The sequence below is a fragment of the Arachis stenosperma genome, chromosome 8 (genome assembly GCF_014773155.1).
Source record: "Arachis stenosperma cultivar V10309 chromosome 8, arast.V10309.gnm1.PFL2, whole genome shotgun sequence".
Classification (NCBI taxonomy): Eukaryota; Viridiplantae; Streptophyta; class Magnoliopsida; order Fabales; family Fabaceae; genus Arachis; species Arachis stenosperma.
This window is the reverse complement of record NC_080384.1, coordinates 26,588,564-26,611,668: the sequence shown is the minus strand read 5'-3', so window position 1 is coordinate 26,611,668 and position 23,105 is coordinate 26,588,564. Positions and strand designations below refer to the sequence as shown.

General features: G+C 35.5%; 2 protein-coding genes across 2 annotated transcripts; both read right to left on the bottom strand.

Annotated features, from left to right (window-relative positions):
• Nucleotides 1–322: 322 nt before the first annotated feature.
• On the bottom strand, nt 323–2,152 carry LOC130943419 (uncharacterized). Its single transcript, XM_057871292.1, has 3 exons — nt 1,818–2,152; nt 1,680–1,722; nt 323–958 (listed from the first exon to the last, which is right to left on the bottom strand). Exons 1-3 carry the CDS (start codon nt 2,082–2,084, stop codon nt 810–812), a joined length of 459 nt encoding a protein of 152 aa, XP_057727275.1. The 5' UTR covers nt 2,085–2,152; the 3' UTR covers nt 323–809.
• Nucleotides 2,153–3,506: 1,354 nt separating this feature from the next.
• On the bottom strand, nt 3,507–8,013 carry LOC130946730 (protein DETOXIFICATION 42-like). Its single transcript, XM_057875571.1, has 13 exons — nt 7,335–8,013; nt 6,963–7,067; nt 6,747–6,868; nt 5,950–6,356; nt 5,730–5,865; nt 5,537–5,633; nt 5,315–5,415; nt 5,058–5,221; nt 4,853–4,924; nt 4,649–4,765; nt 4,473–4,568; nt 4,257–4,378; nt 3,507–3,861 (listed from the first exon to the last, which is right to left on the bottom strand). Exons 2-13 carry the CDS (start codon nt 7,046–7,048, stop codon nt 3,819–3,821), a joined length of 1,563 nt encoding a protein of 520 aa, XP_057731554.1. The 5' UTR covers nt 7,049–7,067; nt 7,335–8,013; the 3' UTR covers nt 3,507–3,818.
• Nucleotides 8,014–23,105: the final 15,092 nt, after the last annotated feature.

Sequence of the window (23,105 nt, the reverse complement as noted above, 5' to 3'; positions counted from 1 at the left end):
GGATCATTTTAAAGTTTAACTCATCAATTTATTAATGTAAATTATCCTTGGTTTTATTTTATCGTAATTTGCTTTCTTATTTATTTTACCTTTTTAAACTACTTTTTCCTCTTATTTTTTCCCATCAACTAATTATAATCGCCGAGAGCCTCCAATATCATTATTCATATGTCGTTTACCACTATCTACCATCACATCTACTATTGTTGTTGGTTAAGATTAATTATTTGTTTAAGTAATTTAACTTAACATCATATATACACTTAACTTTTAAGTTGTCTAAACAAATACTAGTTTATTTTAAAATGAACATGATCTAAAGGATACAAATAATAACAGCATCTAACAGTCTAATCTGCTGAATACATAGATGCTATCATGCTATATAGAATATAAAATATAGGTAAAGATTTGTATCGAATTCCTTGCATCAAATCAAGCAAGGAACTATGAACATTTTTTTTTCTAAATAGTCATTATAGATTAACTTCATAGTTCTCAACTGAAAATAAACCACCAGAATATGGTAAAAGTGATGATCAAAATTCCTAATGCATAAGGCTGAACACAAGCACAAGAACAAGATGAATTATATTATCTTGCTCTCTCTCTCAAAGCACATATTTTATGGTCTCGAGGTCTTTCAATTGAGGATTCAAGAAAAGAGAAGCACAAGAACCTTACATGACTGACTGCAGAAATATATTTCCCAGCCGAATAAAAAATGCTACTACAGTCAAAATAACTATGCCAAATGAACTGAAACCCAGTTCAATAACCCTAAATCCCAACTCACTTGAAGAAATGCATCAACTTGCTTGGGGTTCAACTTTTTGGTCATTGTCTGTTGAGTTCGCCAAGTTTTGTGAGCTTTCCGAGGCTTTTACTATATTCGGGAGGTACCTCCAACAGCGCTTGTGAACGCCACTAATTTTCTTGGGAGCATCGGCTGGCAAGCCTGCAATAATTTCTATGATATCAGAGCCAGCCAGAAAACAAGTACAAAAGATCTTTGCTGTTTATGTAATGCCACATATAATAGGCTTGTTGTAATTTGCAAATGGTTTAAAGAATTTATTGAGCAAGGCTTCTAAAGCTCTAACACAATCATATTAGCATAACTTATGAGACTTGGATCATAAAATTTGACATCATTGGACATGACATGATATGAATCAGACAATTAGAGAAAGTTCAGCCAGTAAGAAGAACAAAAGCATTCAACTAGATATTCCAATAAACTAAAAATTCAACCAAGAAGCACATCAAAACCATACATAGCACATTCCAGCTTCCTGATTCAGTATTTCAGCTTTTTAATCACATTCACTCCCCTAAACCCCTTCCAACCACACCATAAGATTATGTTACAACAACAGAAAAGTGCATCAAGAATATGTTCAAACACTTTTCACTTATCAACAATTATTTTGATTATGCAGACTCTTCAGATATGGATCCCTTGCAAAGAGATTATAATATACATTACCCTAAATGATTACCAAGCCAAATTCATATATAACACTCCAATTGAAAAATAAAACTTCAGCATAATAATCACTGCCTTCAACAAACAAAACTAATTGCAAATCCACAACTTCTTAATGAAGCACTTCTACTAAAAATGCAAAACAGAATTTAAAAAAAAAAATCTTGATAATAAGAGTTACGAGACTAACCATTTTTATAAGCAATTCCCCATGCCTTGCCATGTCTTCCATCCTGCCACACAAAAAAAAAAAAAAGAGGGATTTGAGTTTGATCGCGAATTTCAAATAATACGATGAAATGATTAAGATTGAGAAAAATGGAGGAACCTTGTAGAGATTGATTTTGGTGATTTCATAAGAAACTTCTTTCCAGTGACTCTTGGCCATGTGGTACCCGATTCCCCAGTTAGGTAGGAACTGAGCGACCTCAAACAAGTTCTTCTTCTTTCTTCGCTTTGATTTCTTAGGGCTCTGAGAAGCTGCAGAGGAAGAGACAGAAGCAGAAGTCGAAGGAGAAGTGCTTAGGGTTCTGATGAAGCTGAGTAAGGAATAGCTTCGAAAAGTTTCGAGCTTGGTACCCAACGCCATCGCCATTGCTGTTTTCTGTTCACTGCTTCCTCTGTTTCAAGCTGGCGGCGAAAGTTCCCATTTTTCCCCCAAAAAATAGTAATAGTATCTTTTGTTATTATTATTTATTATTTATTATTTATTATTTATTAGTAAATAATGTTGCTTTGACAATTAGACCCCGGAAAAAGGTTATTTACACTGTAAAAAGTAAAAACGCATTTATCTTTTTATTTATAGATGGTAGTTTTACTAGGCTTGAGTTTATTTAAATTAATAAATATTTAGACTATTAAAAGAAAATTAATAAAAATGTATTTTGAGATAATAAAAAAATAAACCGACTGATTTCCAAAAAAAAAAGATCAAATCTTGATGTGCCAATTTGAGTTTAAAAGTAAAGAAATATAAAAATATTAGAAAAAATAATTATTATATATTTACGTATATTTATATATATATTATTTAATTCATTTTTAAGTGTTTTTTAAAAAATATTAAAGAAAAGTTTGCATATAACTTATATAACTAACTAGTTTACATGAATCAAATCAAGTAGACAAATAATCAACTCAAATATTAATTAAAAGATAATTATCTATATTTTGGATATTTTATGATTATGATAATTTAACTTGCTTTTAGTGAATATCTAAAATTCACTAATCTAATTCAATATTTGGTATATCAGTTCTTTGTTTCTAGTAAGTTTTAACAGAAGGGAGTCATTTAGATAAAGACGCTGAAAATATTTTTTTATAATTATGTTTTTTAATAATTAAAATTTAATACATATAATCAATTAAATTATATTATTTTTGTCAAAATTAGACTAGACAAATTAATTTGACAAAAAAATAATGAATTAAATTTTGAACTGATCTAAATTAATATTTTTTTATAAAAAATAACTACAATACTCTATAACTATTATAAAAAATGATTAAAATACTTCTATTATATATATTAATTTTGATAATTCTAAATTTTAGTCCTTTATTTTTTTATCGTAGAGTTAAAATTTAGTATATATAATAATACTAATAATAATAATAATAATAATAATAATAATAATATTTTAATCATTCTCTATAATAAAAATATTGTAGTCATTTTTTATAAAAAAATAATATTAATTTAGACTAGTTCAAAATTTGATTCACTATTTTTTCGGTTAAATCAATTTTTCTAGCCTAATTTAAAAAAAAAATAACATGATTTAATCAATTATATATGTTAAATTTTAATTACTGAAAAACATCTTTAAAAAAAATATTTTAAACGTCTTTATCTGGTTCCTTAACAGAAATCAAATACTTTTTTGCATAATTATTCTGCATTGCCAATTAATTCACATTATACTGAAGTTTAACTACTACTTTTTTTTTTTTCCTAAATCATAGTTTTAAATGAGAAAATGTTATAAAAAATAAATAATAAAATGTCAACTAATGATATAAGAAAAACACAATACTGGAAGTCACTATAAACATGATAGTTTCTACTTTCTAAGGTTCAAATCTCAAGAAAACAAGAATTCCGCATCATCTACATGTTTCATGCAAATTCTGTGTCATCCACACTTTCATAAACTAACCTTGCTGCATGGACAGCATGGTTAAATACAAAAATCTCGATGCTATTCTTGATTTCAGAACTCTCTCTCTACATACAAGACTAATAAGATTACAGTTGGAATCTTCCTTCTTTGATCTGTACACTTGAATGTATATCAATAACACCACTCAAACATGATTACACTCATCTCCATAGGAATTCCCAAGGTCCTGATCCTGTTCCAATCCTGCATCATATGATCTTAATTACTTCATTGATTGAAAGTGAAAATTTCAATTAGGTGAAAAGAAAAGAAAACATGAGAAAAATAGGAAGCATTTAGTTTGGGGAGTTTAATTTTGATGCTGTAATGCGTTTTACATAGTCGTGTTTGTTGGATGACCATTCATGTGGTCAATGTGAAAGATAGTTATTTTTACTGATATGCAGTTATGTAATTCGATACACGTATAAAACTACTTTACACTGACCAGTAATCAAAATTAAATTGGGTTTTCATTATCTGTCTTTTCAAACAACAAAACACAATGATACATTAGAAAGTAGTTGGGTTAATGAATCATTGTCATGTTTAAGAAGATAGATAGAACAGAGAAGTATATAGTGGGGTTGAATCGTTACCTCAAGAAGCCAGCAAAGGCCCTAAGAGACATATAAATTGTCAAAGCAATCCATATTCCAATGAAACCACCAGCAGATGACATGATAAGTAAACATACTATGCTAATGATGGCCACCACAATCTGAGAATCAAGAAATGCAATATATCATAAATGAAGTAACTTTTCCTGCTTGTTTCTTATATATTGACCCAAAAAACATGGAAGAAAAACCCACCATAGAGAAGGCTGAATATGCGAAATCAGATGCTCCAAAGTTGACACCATCAAATACAAATGCCAATGAGTTCAGGGGTTGTGTTAATGCTACAAACTGGAAAAACAAGTAACATCAATTTAGAGGACTTTAACACCATAGAGCTGCTTTAATGATTGAACAAGGAATAAAATTACCGGTATCCCCATTCTAATGAAATGGAGGACTTTAACATCTTCAGTAAACAGCTTAGCTCCAAAGTGCAATCCTGTTCCAAGAATAAATGCAAGTCCCACACCTAGAACCAATCCCATCTGCAGAAAAACTTGTTATGTTTAAAGTTTTGCTTATTCTAGAAGAAAGACTAGTCGCTGGAATTCCTGTCAAACATTGGAAAGAACCTGCAATACTCGAGAAGCAGTTGCTGTGGCCTTCTCATAGTCCTTATTAGCAAATGCACCCGCAAGAATAGCCTAAACAAACATCATAATTTACAAGTTATGAACAAACAGAAACACAGACAACCATCGAAATCGCCTTTTCCCTTCTATTTCTAAAGTCTAAATTAATTGTTTCGCACTGAAGTCGAACGAGTATGTATCTAACCTGCCCAGCAACAGCCAGACCATCAGCTAGAAGAGACACTGCCAGCCAAATCTGTAAGCACACTTGAAAAGCTGCCATGGATGTTGATCCATGGCGTGCAGCTAAAGACGCGGCCAGCGTCACACAGAATGTTACAGCAATGACCCTCATTAACAATAGGAAACCTATATGACAAGAATGAAAAAGAGAAAGAGCAATTTTAATTGTGGTCTAAGTGACAGAATCTTAATACTTGGTGAAGAAGATTATATGCTCACCATTTCTAAGAAATCGGTCAAATCTCAAATGCTTGATGCTTGGAGGAATAAGATCAACTTGTTCCATCAACCTCCATAGAAGTATAACTGAAATAAGGTACCTGCATTAACAGTTAAGTTTAAAATATGAAATTTTGGCATAGAGTAGTTTGCAGGGTCAACTATACTTAATCAAGAGCGTGTAATAACAGAAAGGAAATTGAAAACAAACACAAAACATACTGAGATATAACATGGGCAATGGCTGCACCGCTGACGCCTAAGCGAAATACAAACATGAATAAAGGATCTAATGCTATATTGGTAACATCTCCAGCCACTAGATTACATCAAAGAAAGAGTAATTAGAATCAGATGATAGCAGGATACTGTGACACTGCTAAATCAACATAAATTCTAGTATGTCAAGGAATACCAGTAGCATATAGAGGAGTTCTAGTGTCCTTAAATCCTCTGAAGACTCCCTGCATCGCCAATGAAAGAAGAACCGCAGGAGCACCAAGGGACCGCAGTGTCAGGTACCTTTGCGCAGGGTGTAGCATAGGAGAGTCCTGAACAAATATCCTGTATTATTAAGCAATCATCCTCTTCTGGTTTAAATTGCTGAAGCTTTAAAGTAACATAACAGTTCTTACAGAAGCTACTCCCATGAAGTTCAATAAAGGTTTTGCTGCAGATATAAGTAGTACTGCCTGGATGAGGCCAAGGATGCCGCCGATAAATATTGCAGACGAAGCCGAAGGGATATGCCTTTTCTTTTGTTGCGCCTCCTCAACTGTGTCAAAGCTTTCACCAGCCAAATCTAGTTTCTGAATACTTCCAACAATGGTACCTTTCTGGGGTAGGAACTCTTTGGTTTCAGCATCAGAGGGTGGACCTGCTTCCATGGTTTCGCTTTCATCTACTGGAGGGCTTGCTCCGGTGATGCTGTCTTCCTCAGCCACAAAAGAGGTTGTGCAACTGACAAGGGGGAATATTGCAATCCTTGACACTTGATTGAAGAGAGCTATTGAAACTCCTACAGCAGCAAGCTCCACTGCACCTGCATGAACCAAAATGCATTATAAGAAATTCAACATATATATTCCAATTCTCATTTCTACCATAGTTCCATGGAACACAATAAGTTCTGGTTTAGTACACTGTACGCCACATGTAAAATATTTTATGTGAAAAGTATATTGAGAAATGCTCAAGGACCAACAAAATTTATTGTTTATGACCATCACTTTTAGCTATCAATCTAATTCCTTTAGTATAATAATTCAACAACATACTTTTAGTCGACGCTTTTAAACATTGATGGCTAACTGCTCGCCAAAAAAAATAAATTCTACTTACCCTCTAGCATTCTTGGAGTATATTTATGCGAAAAGTACAGTAGGTGAATTCATGTAACTATGATTTCTACTAATCATTACAGGAAACATACCGATTCGGCCTATGAATGCTGTGTCAACCAGTGAAGCTATGGGGTCTGCTGTCAAAGCCATTGCTGCAGGCAGTGCAATAGACAATATTTCACGACCAAGACTATCTAATTTGAAAACTTGTCTGCATTAACAATAAAATCAAAAGTTAACAGAAACAACAACACCCCAAGATAAAATCAAGCACAGGAACAGGATTATATGAAATCAAATCAAACCTGGTATCCTTAAAGAAAGTGCAAAGTGGTATTCTCCTCCAATCCCCTGATGATGTTGAGGAAGACGGTTTCTGCTTCTCAGCCATTTTCTCTACCAAAAAATCACTGTGTTGTTTGGAAAACCAACGAAACAGATAATAAATAACTATTAATAAGAATTTGGAATGCAAATGGACCTCCACTATCTAATAATGCATTTAATCTTATCATAAAGATGGAATATATGTGAAGGAATAGTGATCACAATCAACTATATAAACAGATGCTATTTCACATATTATTCCCCGGTGGATATTACTCCAAGACAAAAACAGAATCATAAGGTTTAAAGAACAAAACAAAAAAGGGGTTAAGAGAGAAAGAAAGTGGTACCTATGTGACGTTGAGATGAGTAAGTTCAGTGCAGAATGAGTCAAACTTAAAGCTGATATCAAACTCTAAATTCTGAATGTTTCTGGTAACTGTCTCAAGAACAAAAATCAGAGACAGAAATACACTGATTCCAAACTTGAACCACTCTCACGAGCCAAGAAAGGATAAAAGAAAACGCAGCTGAATGAGTGGAGAAAAAGTGAAGAATCAATCCAATTTGCAAAAAGAAGACAAAGAAAGTGCCACTCGGATTTCCACTCCAACGCTTTAAAACTTGCACACACACTTGTCTTTTAAAATATGTAAAATAGCGTCACCATCCAAAAGAATTCTTGTACGAATTATCATCATCACCATAATCATGTATATAGATTCATATATCTCATCCCAGAGGCGTAAAATTGAAGCCAATTATTGGGAGAGGAGATAACAAAATCTGGAACAATAAATAACAGAGGCAGCATCATGCATATATAATCAGATGTCACACAATATGCGTGCGACATTAGAAGAGAAAGGCGGAAACATTTTCTGAGGTAGCAAATCTGCAATAATCATAATAATGGTGAAGGAAGATGATGATGCACAGAAATAGCGTGGGGGTCCCACCAGTTTTCAGGGCACAGATTCTTCCGGGAACTCAGATAATTATTACTTTGAAGACTCAGATAGATTTAGAGACCCATGAATAATGTTGTGTTATGTGGCAATACGAGGATATAGACGAATTTCAAAGCGGCACTGCATGCTTACCACACCTTGCCACGTGTCCATGCGCTTCCATTATTCTTAGCCTATGTTTATTTCAGAGAAAAATGGAAAAAAACAAAAAAGAAAAAAAATTAATGAGATTTACTATTTTTTTTAAATATAATATTAGAAAAAAAAGAAATAGAAAACTTGTTACGTTTTTCTATTTTTAATATTACCTTTTTTTAATATATTTAATAATATAAAGATAAAATTATTTGTTATAACATTTTTTTATTTTTCAATCTAAATATATCTAAAAAAAGATAAAAATTCATTTTTTTTATTTCTTTCTTTTTTTTTCTTATTAAACATCGTCCTAATGAATGGAAAGTGAATCTTCAAAAAATTTTTGATTAATATTCTCCAATTTCAGCAGGTTATACCACGTTAAATTTTTAACCTTTATTTAAACGAATTAGTGAACGACACCAAATCTTTAATATTATTTAAATGAATTAGTAAATTAACCAATTAAATTAAATAGAAAATGACTTTTGATTGCAAAGTAAAGTTAAGCTAAGCGTTAGGCGACCGTCTGGCCATATTATTATTTCATTTCATAATCGAATTTTTTTGTATGGTCCCATTTCTGTTTTATTTTGAAATAATTTTACATGATTTAATGTGGCCAGTTTATGATGCAATAATTTATTTAACGGGTTAGTTGTCCACTTGCTAATATAGGAAATAAAAATCCATTCAAGAAATGAGTTCATGGCCACTGCAATTGTGCAAAGGTCATGACATCTTCACGATAATATGAATTTTTGGATGTTGTGCGAGTGAAATGAAAAGGTTCAAGTGCGTGGTTATGATGATTCCAAAGACATGGACTGGAATCTAACCACGCATAAGGCATACCGTCCGGATAATAATTTCATGCATATATCACAAAGTGTAACGCTTTAATTTGGTGACTACTGACTAATACTCCACTAATTAGTACCACCAGACCTAAGTCACTAATCAATTATAACTTTCATATTAGACTTTAAATTTATTCTGTTTAATATATAAAAGATAATCTCCAACACAAAAATATCCATTCCAGAATTTCAACATTTATTCAATTTTTTATTGTTCTGATTTTTCTCTTATCGATATATGTTATTAATTTTATAATTACTCCACAAATCAGAAATTGAACCTCAAACGATGGGGAGAGCAGGTCTTTGCTGTTTCTACGTTGGATATGAGGGAGGTCATTGTGCAGTGATCCCCTAAATTCCCAAATAAAAAGAGAAATCAATAATGCTTGCTTTCAATTTTTGTAATAACATTATATTTGTTAGGTACTTAGGTGTATAATTATTAATTTAAAAAACTCCCCTTACTTTATTAAAGTCTTAACTCTCTCTGACATGAAATGCAATTTTGGTGAGATAGTATTCTCCTCAAGATACTTGGTTTAAATGAAACCATGAAAGATCATTGCATCCCAAAATTTTATTATTAAATAAAAATATAACACTAATAAAATAAGATACCAAAATTATATTATTATATTTTTATACCATTTACGTGTTTAATGAACAATTACAAGTAGTAACATATATTTGGGTTTTAGTCGATATATATATTTGCTTATTTTATTTATAACCACGGAAACTACTATATTCAAATATAGAAAAGTATAAGTAAACAATGAAAATACTAAATAATATGAATAATGAATATATTAGATATTCATTTTACTAGGTGTGCGTATGATCATCTATTCTATCTTATAAAAATTAGGTTTCTGCACTTAATGCTAGAGTTGACGTAGCATATTTTTGAGAGTGTTTCTCAATTTATTTCTTTTAACTCATTAAATACAAATTATTACGATAAACTAACTATATCAACTAATTAATTTGATTAAATATTTAAATATTATATAATTTATATCAACTTAATTTGGTAGTATTTCTTAATTTATTTATTTTAATATTCTGTTAGTATTTTTAATTTATTTCTTTAAATTTATTAAACTAAATTTATTGTGTGTACTAATTAATTAATTTATTAGTCATTAAAATAATAAATTTATAAATAAAATAGACAATTGAGATATTTTCAACTAATAATCAAATCAAATCAAATCAAATTAAATCATATATATTGAGCTAAATTCAAATAATGTGAATTAAAGACTAAATTAAAATAAGATAATTTCTTACTTATTTAAGTTGAGTGCAATAAATACAAATTAATTTTGTTAGATAATCATAGTTGTCTGATGTACTATATATAGATGGTCACACAAAATTATAAGAATCGTGATTTGTATCGCTCTTGCTATTTCAACTCTTCTTTTCTTCTTCTTTTTTTTTTCTTTATGTATAATTTCTTTTATGTATAAATAAACCTAAAATGGATGAGTGTTTTATTTATTATTTGTTTGATGAATATATCTCAATTTAGGCATTTTACTACTGTGGATGGAAGTTGACATGTAGTAATTCAAAGTGTCAAATGTATTTTTTATAGTATTAGATAAAAGAATATTTGTTAAAATGAATATTTCCATTGTAATAAAAAAAATTTGTTCGGTAAGTCGGGTACTGGACGGTTCGGAGGGATCCTCAGGTTGATAGGTGGGTGTGGCCTGAAACCGGGTCGCGAGGGTGAAGCTGGAGTAGCCGACGTCCCGAGCTCCTGATGTGGAGGGGGTGTCACCTGCAAAGACACTCCGACACTCTAGTCAGTTGAGTGTGCAGGTGAAAAAGGGATAAGGTGATATGTGTCGTACCTTGGGGGAGGGGTAGGACCCTCCCCATATATACCGTGTTAGAAGTGGGCCCCGCAAGAACAGACCCACCTTTCTCGAAACTTCCTCATACAGCTGTAGCGGGGAGCTGTCAAGGACGCGTGTCCGGGTCGTTGGCTAAGCTGCTCGTACCCGACCGTTCGGGTCGGGTGATGCGTGATCATCTTTCCTATCTTTCTCTAGTGAATTTGCATCTAATTTATTGAGTTTAATAAAGAATTAATTATCTTTTAGCCAATATGGATGCTACTTTGAGTCTTTTGCAATTTTGTTTATTTTAGATAGCATTCGACTGGATTTGATGAAGTTTCTGCAACTCAAGAATTAAAGGAGAAACCAGCGAGGAGCGACGCGTGCGCGTCCCTGACGCTTACGCGTGAAAAGCGAAATTTCACAGCGATGCGTACGCATGACTGACGTGTACGCGTGATTTGAAGAATTTCACAGCGACGCGTGCGCGTGACCGACGCGTCCGCGTGACTTGCGAAGAAGACCAGCGACGCGTGCGCGTGACCGATGCGTCCGCGTGACTCGCGAAAAAGACCATCGACGCGTACTCGTGACTGACACGCACGTGTGACATGCGCCACGTGTAGAAAATACAGAAACTGCTGGGGGTGATTTCTGGGCCCCATTTTAGCACCCAAGTTAGGCGCAAATCCAGTGAAGCCAAGTGGTCCCCACGTTACAAGACGCGGAGTAGTTAATTAATTCTGATTTAAATTCAAATTTGAATTTGAAAATAGAAAAAGATATTATCTTAATTTTAGATATTAGATTTTAAATTAATTAGGATTAGTTATAAAAAGGAGAGACTTCTCTTTTATTGAGAGGAGGTTCCATAAGGAGGATTCCATTAGAGAATTCTATACAAAGTTACATTCCGCATTCCATGAGCAACTAAACCTCCATTGTTAAGGTTAGGAGCTCTGTCTATTTGTATGGATTGATTTTATTGCTTTTTCTAATTTAATTCATGTTTTGGTTTATATTTCAATAATTGTTTTCGCTCTTTATTTTATGAATTTGGGTGGAACGGAAGTATGACCCATGTTCTAATTGAGTTCTTGTATAACTTGGAAAAGCTCTATACATGAACAACAGCTTAAAAATATATTATCCTGAATTTCTAATTGTTTGTATTTAACGGGATACGTGACATATAATCCCCTTATTTTTGGATAATTAGGATTCTTGTGGCATATAAACTGGAATTTGATCATCACCTTCTAATTGGAATTAATTTACCAAAGAATTGACAGTTAATGAATTTTAGAGGAGACTAGAAAGGTCTAAGGAATTAGGGTCTAGTCACATATAGTTTGCCATGAATTAAATCCTACATAATTAAATTAGTTAGTAAGAAAAATAAATCCGGAAAATAGATAAATCTGAAGCCTTAACTGTTTTCTCCATATTTTATTCCCAACTCATTGCTGTTTGCTTTCTGAAATTTTTAATTTACTGTTTAATGCTCTTTGAATACCAAAACACTCTTTTCTGTTTGTCTAACTAAACCAATCAATCAATCATTGTTGCTTAGTCCATCAATCCTCGTGGGATCGACCCTTACTCACGTAAGGTATTACTTGGTACGACCCGATGCACTTGCTGGTTAGTTTGTGGGTTATAAAATACCGCATCAAGTTTTTGCATTTTGTTTTCCAGTATTACCACCGGATACATAAATACCACAGACACATAACTGGGTGAACCTTTTCAGATTGTGACACAGCTTTGCTAGTGTCCCCAGTTAGAGGTGCCCAGAGTTCTTAAGCACACTCTTTTTGCTTTGGATCACGACTTTAACCGCTCAATCTCAAGCTTTTCACTTGACACCTTCACGCCACAAGCACATGGTTAAGAACAGCTTAATTTAGCCGCTTAGGCCATGGTTTTATTCCTTTTGGGCCCTCCTATCCATTAATGCTCAAAACCTTGGATCCTTTTTACCCTTTGCCTTTAGTTTAAAGGGTTATTGGCTTTTTCTGCTTGCTTTTTCTTTTTTTCTTCTTTTTTTTTTCGCAAGATTTGTGTTTTTCACTGCTTTTTCTTGCTTCAAGAATCAATTTTATGATTTTTCAGATTATCAATAACATTTCTCTTTTTTCATCATTCTTTCAAGAGTCAACAATTTTAACATTCATAAATTCACTATAAAAAATATGCACTGTTCATGTCATGCATTCAGAATCACAGAAAATACCACCACATTTAAGTAAATAAGACTATTCTTCAATATAGACCCACTTTCTCATGCAATATATCACTCCTATATTTTTTTTTGGATTCAAGCTCAGTGAGTAATATATGAGACATCTTTTCAGAATTAAAGCAATAGAGAGAACTAAACTAGTCCTAAGATTCTAACTAATAAAGGATCATGCAGCAAACAAAGCATAATAGTAAAAAACCGGAACATAACATAGAAAAAAGAGGGGAAGAATAAAAATAAAAGGAACTCAACCACCTTAGTTATTCTAGCGGTCGCTTTATTCTGCAGGTTGTGCTCCTCAATGAAGATGATTCACCCCCCTTTTGGTGCCATAGGAATAAACAGAAAACCCTTAGGCGAAGCGTCAACACCAAACTTAAATGTTTGCTTGTCCTCAAGCAAAGAAAATCTGAAAACAAAAACAAATAATAAGATGAAAGAAGAATAAAAGGATAAAGGAACAAGAGAGAATTAAGATTGGGAGAGAGAGAAAGAAAATTAAAACTGGGCGGCGAACTTGTGTAATTGTGCGGCGCAGGCGACGCGTACGCGTGCAGCAAGCGTACGCGTGGGGCGCAAAATTTCCTTAATGACGCGTAAGCGTCAGGCACGCGGACTGGGTTTTGCGCGATTCGCGCGAAGCCAGCTGTGTGCACGCACAACTTGCTGTTCGCGTGGCTTGGGAACCCAGATTTTCAATCGACACGTGCGCGTCATGCACGCGCACGCGTGGATGGCCATTTTTGCAAATGACGCGTACGCGTGGGATACGCGTACGCGTGGGGTACACGTACGCGTAAACAAGTTTTGTGCTTCTAGCACACTTCTAGCCCCAAACCAGCACAACTCTCTGCCCAACACATATTTACGTCGAAATTCAAGGTCACGCGTACGCGTCCCTGACGCGTACGCGTGGAGTGCCAAAATCACAAATGACGCGCACGCATGGGCTTGTTTGTGCAAAAGGCATTATTCTGGCGCCACTCCCGTGACACTCTCTGTTCATTTTTATTTTTCACGCACACCCATCTGACGCGTACGCGTCAGCGACGCTTGCGCGTCGTGTGCTATTATTTTTTTTACTATTATCCGGTTCCTGTTCTAAAATGGCTGCATGATCAGAAAATTAGTAAGAACTCAATAAAAATCAAATAAGTAAGAAAACTACTACTACGAAAAATAACTAACGATATAAAATTATCGGGTTGCCTCCCGACAAGCGCTTCTTTAACGTCACCAGTTTGACACTTGATTATTGAAGTTTCTTCCTCTTCTTCCAGTTGGTTAAAAGAAATGTCTCCATGGGGGAGAGGTGAAAATTAGTGCCCCTTGATATAAATTCTTCCGAACAAGCTTTCTTTTATTATGATTAGCTTGATTTACCTTGCTTGTTGGGGTGGAGGTTGGATTGCTTTTTGCTGACCTTTTCTTCCTCATATATATTTTCTTTTGTTTCTTGGTCACAATCCTCTTTTTAGTGCTTCCCTTAGTTATCTTCACTTCTTTGATTTCAACATGTGGGTGATGTGTGATGGTTAGAGTGTACCCTTCATCAAGAACTTCTTGAATTGGTGGTTCAATAAACTCACCCTCCATGCCATTCTCTGCTTCATTGAAGTGTAGATTCCCATAATTATTTTCATCCCTTGCAACCTCCTTTGTTTGTGCATTGATAAACTACTATTTCATGGTTCATCTCGTGCTCAATTGAGTGGTTTTTATTAACTCTTTACCCATTTATTCATACTAATCGCATGTTTTACGTTTTCCTTCCGGAATTTGTGCTATGATTGAAAACATGTTTCTTTGGTCTTATATTTGCTAATATTAATCCTCTCTTATTACTATTAGATGCCGTGATATGTGTGTTCAGTGATTTCAGGGATTATAGGGCAGTAATGGCTTGGAGGATGGAAAGGAAGCATGCAAAAGCGGAAGGAATACAAGAAATTGAAGGAACTGTAAAGCTGTCAGCCTGACCCTCTCGCACTAAAACGGTCATAACTTGAGCTACAGAGGTCCAAACGACGCGGTTCCAGTTGCATTGGAAAGCTAACATCCGGGGCTTCGATTTGATATATAATATGCCATAGTTGCCCTGACGCTAGGCAACGTGAACGTGTCATCCACGCGAACGCGTCGCAGTTACAAAAATCAGCGTGATAGATTTCTTCTCAAGCGATTTCTGGGCTGTTTTCGACCCAGTTTGCGGCCCAGAAAACACAGATTAGAGGCTATAAAGTGGGGGAATCCATTCATTCATAAGGAGGCTTTGATAATTCACTTTTTAGGATTTAGATGTAGTTTTTAGAGAGAGAAGTTCTCTCCTCTCTCTTAGGATTTAGGATTAGAATTTTTAGAAATTAGGAATATTTCATCTTCATCTCAAGTTCAATGTTCATTTTATTTATTTTCTCTTTTATTTTTATTTACTTTGATGCTTTCATTTGTATCTGAATTGTGTTGCCCAATTGGCTTATGAACTTTTCATGTTAGGATTGATTTTCTTATTTAATATACATTACTGAGATGTTTTCAGATAAATGATTTTAATTTAGATTTTCTACCTTTTGGCTCTGGTTGATTAATTGGTAACTCTTGAGTTGTCAAACTCATTGTTGACTGAAATTTGGAATTCTTCAAGAATTAATTCGAGTTCCAATAACTCTAGCCTTTTCCAAGGAAAGACTAGGACCTGAGGAATCAAAATTAATTCGTCCACTTAACTTACCTTCATAGTTAGAGGTTAACAAAGTGGGAGAAAAATCCAATTCTCATCACAATTGATAAGGATAACTAGGATAGGACTTCTAAATTCTCATATATTGCCAAGAGTTTATTTTACAGTTATTTATTTATTTTACTTGTCATTTAAATCACTTGTTCCTCATTCTCAAAATCCTCGATTTACAAAACCCATAACTAATAATAAGAACATACCTCCCTGCAATTCCTTGAGAAGACGACCCGAGGTTTAAATACTTCGGTTATCAATTTATTTAGGGGTTTGTTACTTGTGACAACCAAAACGTTTGTATGAAAGGACTTTTGTTGGTTTAGAAGCTATACTTGCAACGGAAATTTATTCTGAATTCTAGACCACGTAAAAGTTCTCTCATCATGCATCTTCCTTCTTTGTTGGTGTATCAACCTCCTTTATTTTTGCATCTTTCTCTTCTTCCATGTGTGAGGGTAGAAAGTTCTCTAATTCACTGGAGTATAAACTCCTTTGATTGATTTCCTCACTTGCTTCCATAGGATCTTGATTATATCTCTTGGGAAGGAATTTGCTTGCTCCTCTTCCTGTGACTTGATAATTGACTGCACATGTTTCTCTACATTTTTGACACTCGTTTTTATATCATGTAAGAATTCTTTCATGAGAAGCTCAAGATCTTATGGTATTTGAGATGAATAAGGAGATGATGGCTATTGATATGAATAAGAAGGAGATGATGGTTCTTGATAAGTGTAAAAAGAGGATGGCTCTTGGTATGAATTGGGAAATGGTGGCTCTTGATATGGGTAGAAAGATGATGGTTCTTGATATGGATAGAGAGATGGTGGTTCTTTGTATCGATATGGAGATGGTGGTTCTTGATAGTTGGAACATGGAGCACTGAAGTTTCTTTGGTTTTGACTTTGCCAACCAAAATTTGGGTAGTTCCCCCATCCACAATAATATGAATCACTACTCGGATGTGAGTAGTACCATGTGGCAAACAGAAAAGCAAAGAAGAAAGAACAGAATTCTAAAAATTAAAATAAGAAAAATTAAAATAAAACTAACTAGGAAACACTAAACTTAGTTTCAGAAATTAAGAAAAATATTGGTGCTATTTATTTATTTAAATTTTTTTTCAAATTTTTTTATAAAATTTAAATAAAATTAAAACTAAAATGCCTAATCTAAGCAATCAAACAACTGATAGTTGTTAATCACATTCAATCCCCGGCAATGACGCCAAAATCTTGATGCGGTATTTTATAACCCACAAACTAACCGGCAAGTGCATTGGGTCGTACCAAGTAATACCTTACGTGAGTAAGGGTCGATCCCACGAGGATTGATGGACTAAGCAACAATGATTGATTGATTGGTTTAGTTAGACAAACAGAAAAGAGTGTTTTGGTATTCAAAGAGCATTAAACAGTAAATTAAGAATTTCAGAAAGCAAGCAGCAATGAGTTGGGAATAAAATATGGAGAAAACAGTTAAGGTTTCAGAGTTATCTATTTTTCGGATTTATTTTTCTTACTAACTAATTTAATTATGCAGGATTTAATTCATGGCAAACTATATGTGACTAGACCCTAATTGCTTAGACCTTCCTAGTCTCCTCTAAAATTCATTAACTGCCAATTCCTTGGTCAATTAATTCCAATTAGAAGGTGATGATCAAATTCCAGTTTATATGCCACAAGAATCCTAATTATCCAAAAATAAGGGGATTATATGTCACGTATCCCGTTAAATACAAACAATTAGAAATTTAGGATAATATGTTTTCAAACTGTTGTTCAAGTATAAAGCTTTTCCAAGTTATACAAGAACTCAATTAGAACATGGGTCATACTTCCGTTCCACCCAAATTCATAAAATAAAAAGCGAAAACAATTATTGAAATATAAATCAAAACATGAATTAAATTAGAAAAAGCAATAAAATCAATCCATACAAATAGACAGAGCTCTTAACCTTAACAATGGAGGTTTAGTTGCTCATGAAATGCGGAATGTAAATTTGTATAGAATTCCCTAATGGAATCCCCTTTATGGAACCTCCTCCCAATAGAATAGAAGTCTCTGCTTTTTATAACTAATCCTAATTAATTTAAAATCTAATATCTTTTTCTATTTTCAAATTCAAATTTGAATTTAAATCAGAATTAATTAACTACTTCGTGTCTTGTAACGTGGGGACCACTTGGCTTCACTGGATCTGCGCCTAACTTGGGTGCTAAAATAGGGCCCAGAAATCACTCCCAGCGGTTTCTGCGTTCTCTGCACGTGGCGCATGTCACGCATACGCGTCGTGGTCTTTTCCGCGAGTCACGCGGCGCGTCGGTCACGCGCACGCGTCACTCGTCTTCTTCGCAAGTCACGCAGACGCGTCGGTCACGCGTACGCGTTGGTCACGCGTACGTGTCGCTGTGAAATTCTTCAAATCACGCGTACGTATCAGTCATGCATATGTGTCGCTGTGAAATTTTGCTTTTCACGCGTACGCGTCAGGGACGCGCATGCGTCGCTCCTCGCTGGTTTCTCCTTTAATTCTTGAGCTGCAGAAACTCCATCAAATCCAGTCGAATGCTATCTAAAATAAACAAAATTGAAAATACTCAAAGTAGCATCCATATTGGCTAAAAGATAATTAATTCTTTATTAAACTCAATAAATTAGATGCAAATTCACTAGGAAAAGATAGGAAAGATGCTCACGCATCATCGGGTCGGCCCGCAAACGGTTTAGGCAGGTCGTAACAGTGCCCCTAACGCGCTAGCAATGGTCGTGAGGGCCATTGGTGGCGTGTTATGCCCTCTCTCGAGCGTTGTCCCTAAATCGGCCGCTCGTGGAGAGGACGTGTCTCTTGCACGTGTGTCTGTTCATTGCTGGGGATAACCGTTCGTCGCCTCGTTCTTAATAATGGGTTGTTTCAAACCCTGTGAGTAAAGACTCTTTTACCCCTGCCTTTCGGGCTTCAAGTCAGTTTCTTAATCCCCAGTCAGTTTCACGCCTCACTTTCATTCCATTTCCTTGTTCATTTTCATTCCATCCTCTTGAATTTCCTATTGTAATATCCGTATTCCTGAGCATTCTCCCTTTCTTGCTTTCCTCTCAGCCAACACAATCAATCAGGTAAGCACTCATCTCCTCTTTTTATGCTTCATGTTCATTTTACCTTCATCATCAGTTCTTCTGTATGCATGCTGCTTGTTTGATTTGTATGCTAGATAGCCTTAGTGTTAAGTAGGTGCGTTAGGTGGGTTACCATTTTAGGGTATTAGCTTTTTAGGCTTTTGCTTGGATTCTGCTTCAGCCATGCTTAATTCTAGTTACTGAATAGGCTAAGTGTAGTTTCTGGGCTTTTTCCGAGTTTCCGACCTCGTAGACTAACCGAGTGGAACCCCACAGTAGGTATGTCTCGTATCGTCTCACGAGCTTCCACCTCAGGCGCGGGTTACGACCGGTATGCTTGGGTGACTTCCGACATGAAGGACTCCCCGAACCAGATGGGTGAGGAGGAGCTCACGGAGTTTCGTCAAGCCGAGTATTTGTGCGGCAGAACCGACGAGGAGGCCAACTACGACGTTTTTGTTCCCGCTCCCAACAAGCGGTTGTACAAGATCAACCTTCGCTCCCCCCGAGTTGCCGACTGGATCTAGTTCTATAAGGCAATGTTTACCCAATTGGGGGTTCACATTCCTTTTTCTTCCTTTCAAATGTCGCTCCTAAACTGGATTTCTGTGGCGCCGTCGCAGCTGCATATGAACAGTTGGACTTTCATCCGCTGTTTTGAGATGGTTTGTGAATACTTGGAGCTGCCGGTGTCCGTTGACGTTTTTCTTTACCTCTTCAACCTCACGAATCCTTCCAAAGAAGGGAAGGCAAGGAAGGGGTTCATGTCCTTCCGATCTGCCCAGGGTCAGAGGATTTTTGGTTTGTTCGAGGACTCTTACCATGGGTTCAGGGACAAGTACTTTAAAGTGCGCCCAGTCAAAGGTCGCCACCCCTTTTGGTTATCGTTAGAAGGGCAGCGCCTCATCCCAACGTATTGGAACTTCGCGGCGGGGTCTAATACCTTTATTAAGGTGACCTACAAGGTGATGTTCGCTGTGGACAAAAAGATTGCCGATGTGTTTTTGGCCATCTTTAGGAGAAACCATGTAAACCCCCATCTCCTTATGGGTGACTGATGAGCGGATAATTTATACGCTTTTTGGCATTATTTTTAGGTAGTTTTTAGTATGATCTAGTTACTTTTAGGGATGTTTTCATTAGTTTTTATGCTAAATTCACATTCCTATTCTTTACTATGAGTTTGTGTGTTTTTCTGTGATTTTAGGTATTTTCTGGCTGAAATTGAGATACCTGAGCAAAACTCTGATAGGAGGCTGACAAAGGACTGCTAATGCTGTTGGAATCTGACCTTCCTACACTCGAAATAGATTTTCTGGAGCTACAAAACTCCAAATGACGCGCTCTCAATGGTGTTGGAAAGTAGACATCCATAGCTTTCCAACAATATATAATAATCCATACTTTATTTGAGATTTGACGATGTAAACTGGCGCTCAACGCCAGTTCCATGCTGCATTCTGGAGTCAAACGCCAGAAACACGTCACGAACCAGAGTTGAACGCCCAAAACATGTTACAACTTGGCGTTCAACTCCAAGAGAAGCCTCAGCTTGTGGATAGATCAAGTTCATCCCAAGCACACACCAAGTGGGCCCCGGAAGTGGATTTATGCATCAATTACTTACTTCTGTAAACCCTAGTAGCTAGTCTAGTATAAATAGGACATTTTACTATTGTACTAGTCGTCTTTGACCACATCTTTGGTCCTTTTCCCTATTATTCGAATTTCATATCATATTTTGGGGGCTGGTGATGATTGGATTTTTGACGGTTTAGAATTTTCCAAATGAAATCTCGTCGAAGTATAGTCTCTAAACCAACAATAATCCTCTCATACAAAAATTTGTTTGTCACAAGTACAAACCCCTAAAATCTATAAACCGAAGTATTTAAACCTCGGGTCGTCTCTCAAAGGACTTGCAGGGTAGTGTTCTTGTTATTGGTTATGGACTTGTTTATTTTGGGGTTTTGGATGAGGAATGTGAATAGTAAATGGTAGGAAAAACTTTATTCACAAAATGGTCTTGGCAAGGTTTGGTTGTCAAGGGTCTTCATCATTATCACTAGCCACAAGTATGGTAGTTGCAAGGATTAATCCCACTTAGTCATCCTTAAATCAATTAACAAAGGAAAGTCAAGTGAGTTATATCAATCCTAGTCCATAAGTCCTAGCTTTCCACTAATTGGATTAATGAAGGCTAGAGTTAATGGCTATCAACTATCAATCAATTGGACACTAGTGACTCAAGAAATCCTAAGTTACCTTCTCAAGCCAAGAACATAAAATTCTAGTCTAACATTCTTACAAGCATTTAATCAAACACTTGGAAGGCACAAAAGAAAAGTATAGTCAATCACAACAAGAATGAATTCTAACTACAATTGAATGTAAAGAATTAACAACAACAATCAAGGAAATCACAATTATCATGAATTACCTCAAATTGCATTATTGAAAGAAAATAAAGAGAACAAGAGTATCTCAATTACAAAACCTAGAAACAAAATAAGAGAAATTACAACAAAGAATAGGGATAGAGAGAAGAACCAAAGTGTAGCAATCACCAATTGGAGGTAGAAGTAAAAGGAGACTTGAATTAAACCTAGAACTATAAGATCCTAATCTAACCCTAATTCCTAATCCTAATTCTAGAGAGAAGTGAGAGCTTCTCTCTCTAAAAACTAGTTCTAACTACTTCTAAAACTAAACTATGACTAATGATCAAAGTATGTTGATTCCTCTTCAATCCTTGGCTTAAATAGCATCAGAAATGAGTTGGATTGGGCCCACAAGGCTTCTAAAATCGCTGGCCACGTGTTGCATTAAGTGGGTCATGTGCCACCATCGGCGCGTCCGAGTACTGTGCACGTGCGTGCCCCTATGTGCGATGCAACTATGGAAAATCTTATATCGTTTCGAAGCCCCGGATGTTAGCTTTCCAACCCAACTGGAACCGTATCATTTGAACCTCTGTAGCTCAAGTTATGGTCAATTAAGTGTGAAGAGGTCAGGCTTGACAACTTTTTGGTTCCATCATTTCTTCATGAGTTCTCCAACTTTACATGCTTTTTCTTCATTCCCTTAATCCAATCTTTGCCTCCTAAATCTGAAATCACTTAAAAAACATATCAAGGCATCTAATGGAATCAAGGTAAATTACATTTAGCTATTTTAAGACCTAAAAAGCATGTTTTCACTCTTAAGCACAATTAAAGGAGAATATACAAAACCATGCTATTTCATTGAATAAATATGGGTGAAAGGTGATAAAATCCCCAAAAATCAATACAAGATAAACCCTACAAATGGGGTTTATCAGCTGGCCATTCGGCCATGCCTGGACCTTCATCACTTATGTATTTTCAACGGTGGAGTTTCTGCACACCATAGATTAAGGGTGTGGAGCTCTGCTGTCCTCGAGTTTCAATGCAATTACTACTATTTTCTATTCAATTCCGCTTGTTCCTATTCTAAGATATTCGTTGCACTTCAACATGATGAATGTGATAATCCGTGACACTCATCATCATTCTCACCTATGAACGCGTGACTGACAACCACTTCCGTTCTACCTTAGACCGGGTGCATATCTCTTGGATTCCTTAATCAGAATCTTCGTGGTATAAGCTAGAATTGATGGCAGCATTCATGGGAATCTGGAAAGTCTAACCTTGTCTGTGGTATTCCGAGTAGGATTCCGGGATTGAATGACTGTGACGAGCTTCAAACTCGCGATTGTTGGGCGTGATGACAAACGCAAAAGAATCAAGGGATTCTATTCCAACATGATCGAGAACCGACAGATGATTAGCCGTGCTGTGACAGAGCATTTGGACCATTTTCACTGAGAGGATGGGATGTAGCCATTGACAACGGTGATGCCCTACATACAGCTTGCCATGGAAAGGAGTAAGAAGGATTGGATAAAAGCAGTAGGAAAGCAGAGATTCAGAAGGAACACAGCACCTCCATGCACTTATCTGAAATTCTCACCATTGAATTACATGAGTAACTCTATCCTATTTTATTTATTTTCGTTTACTATAATTTCTTAAAACAGTTGAATCCGCCTGACTGGGATTAACAAGATGACCATAGCTTGCTTCATACCAACAATCTCTGTGGGATCGACCCTTACTCACGTAAGGTTTATTACTTGGACGACCCAGTACACTTGCTGGTTAGTTGT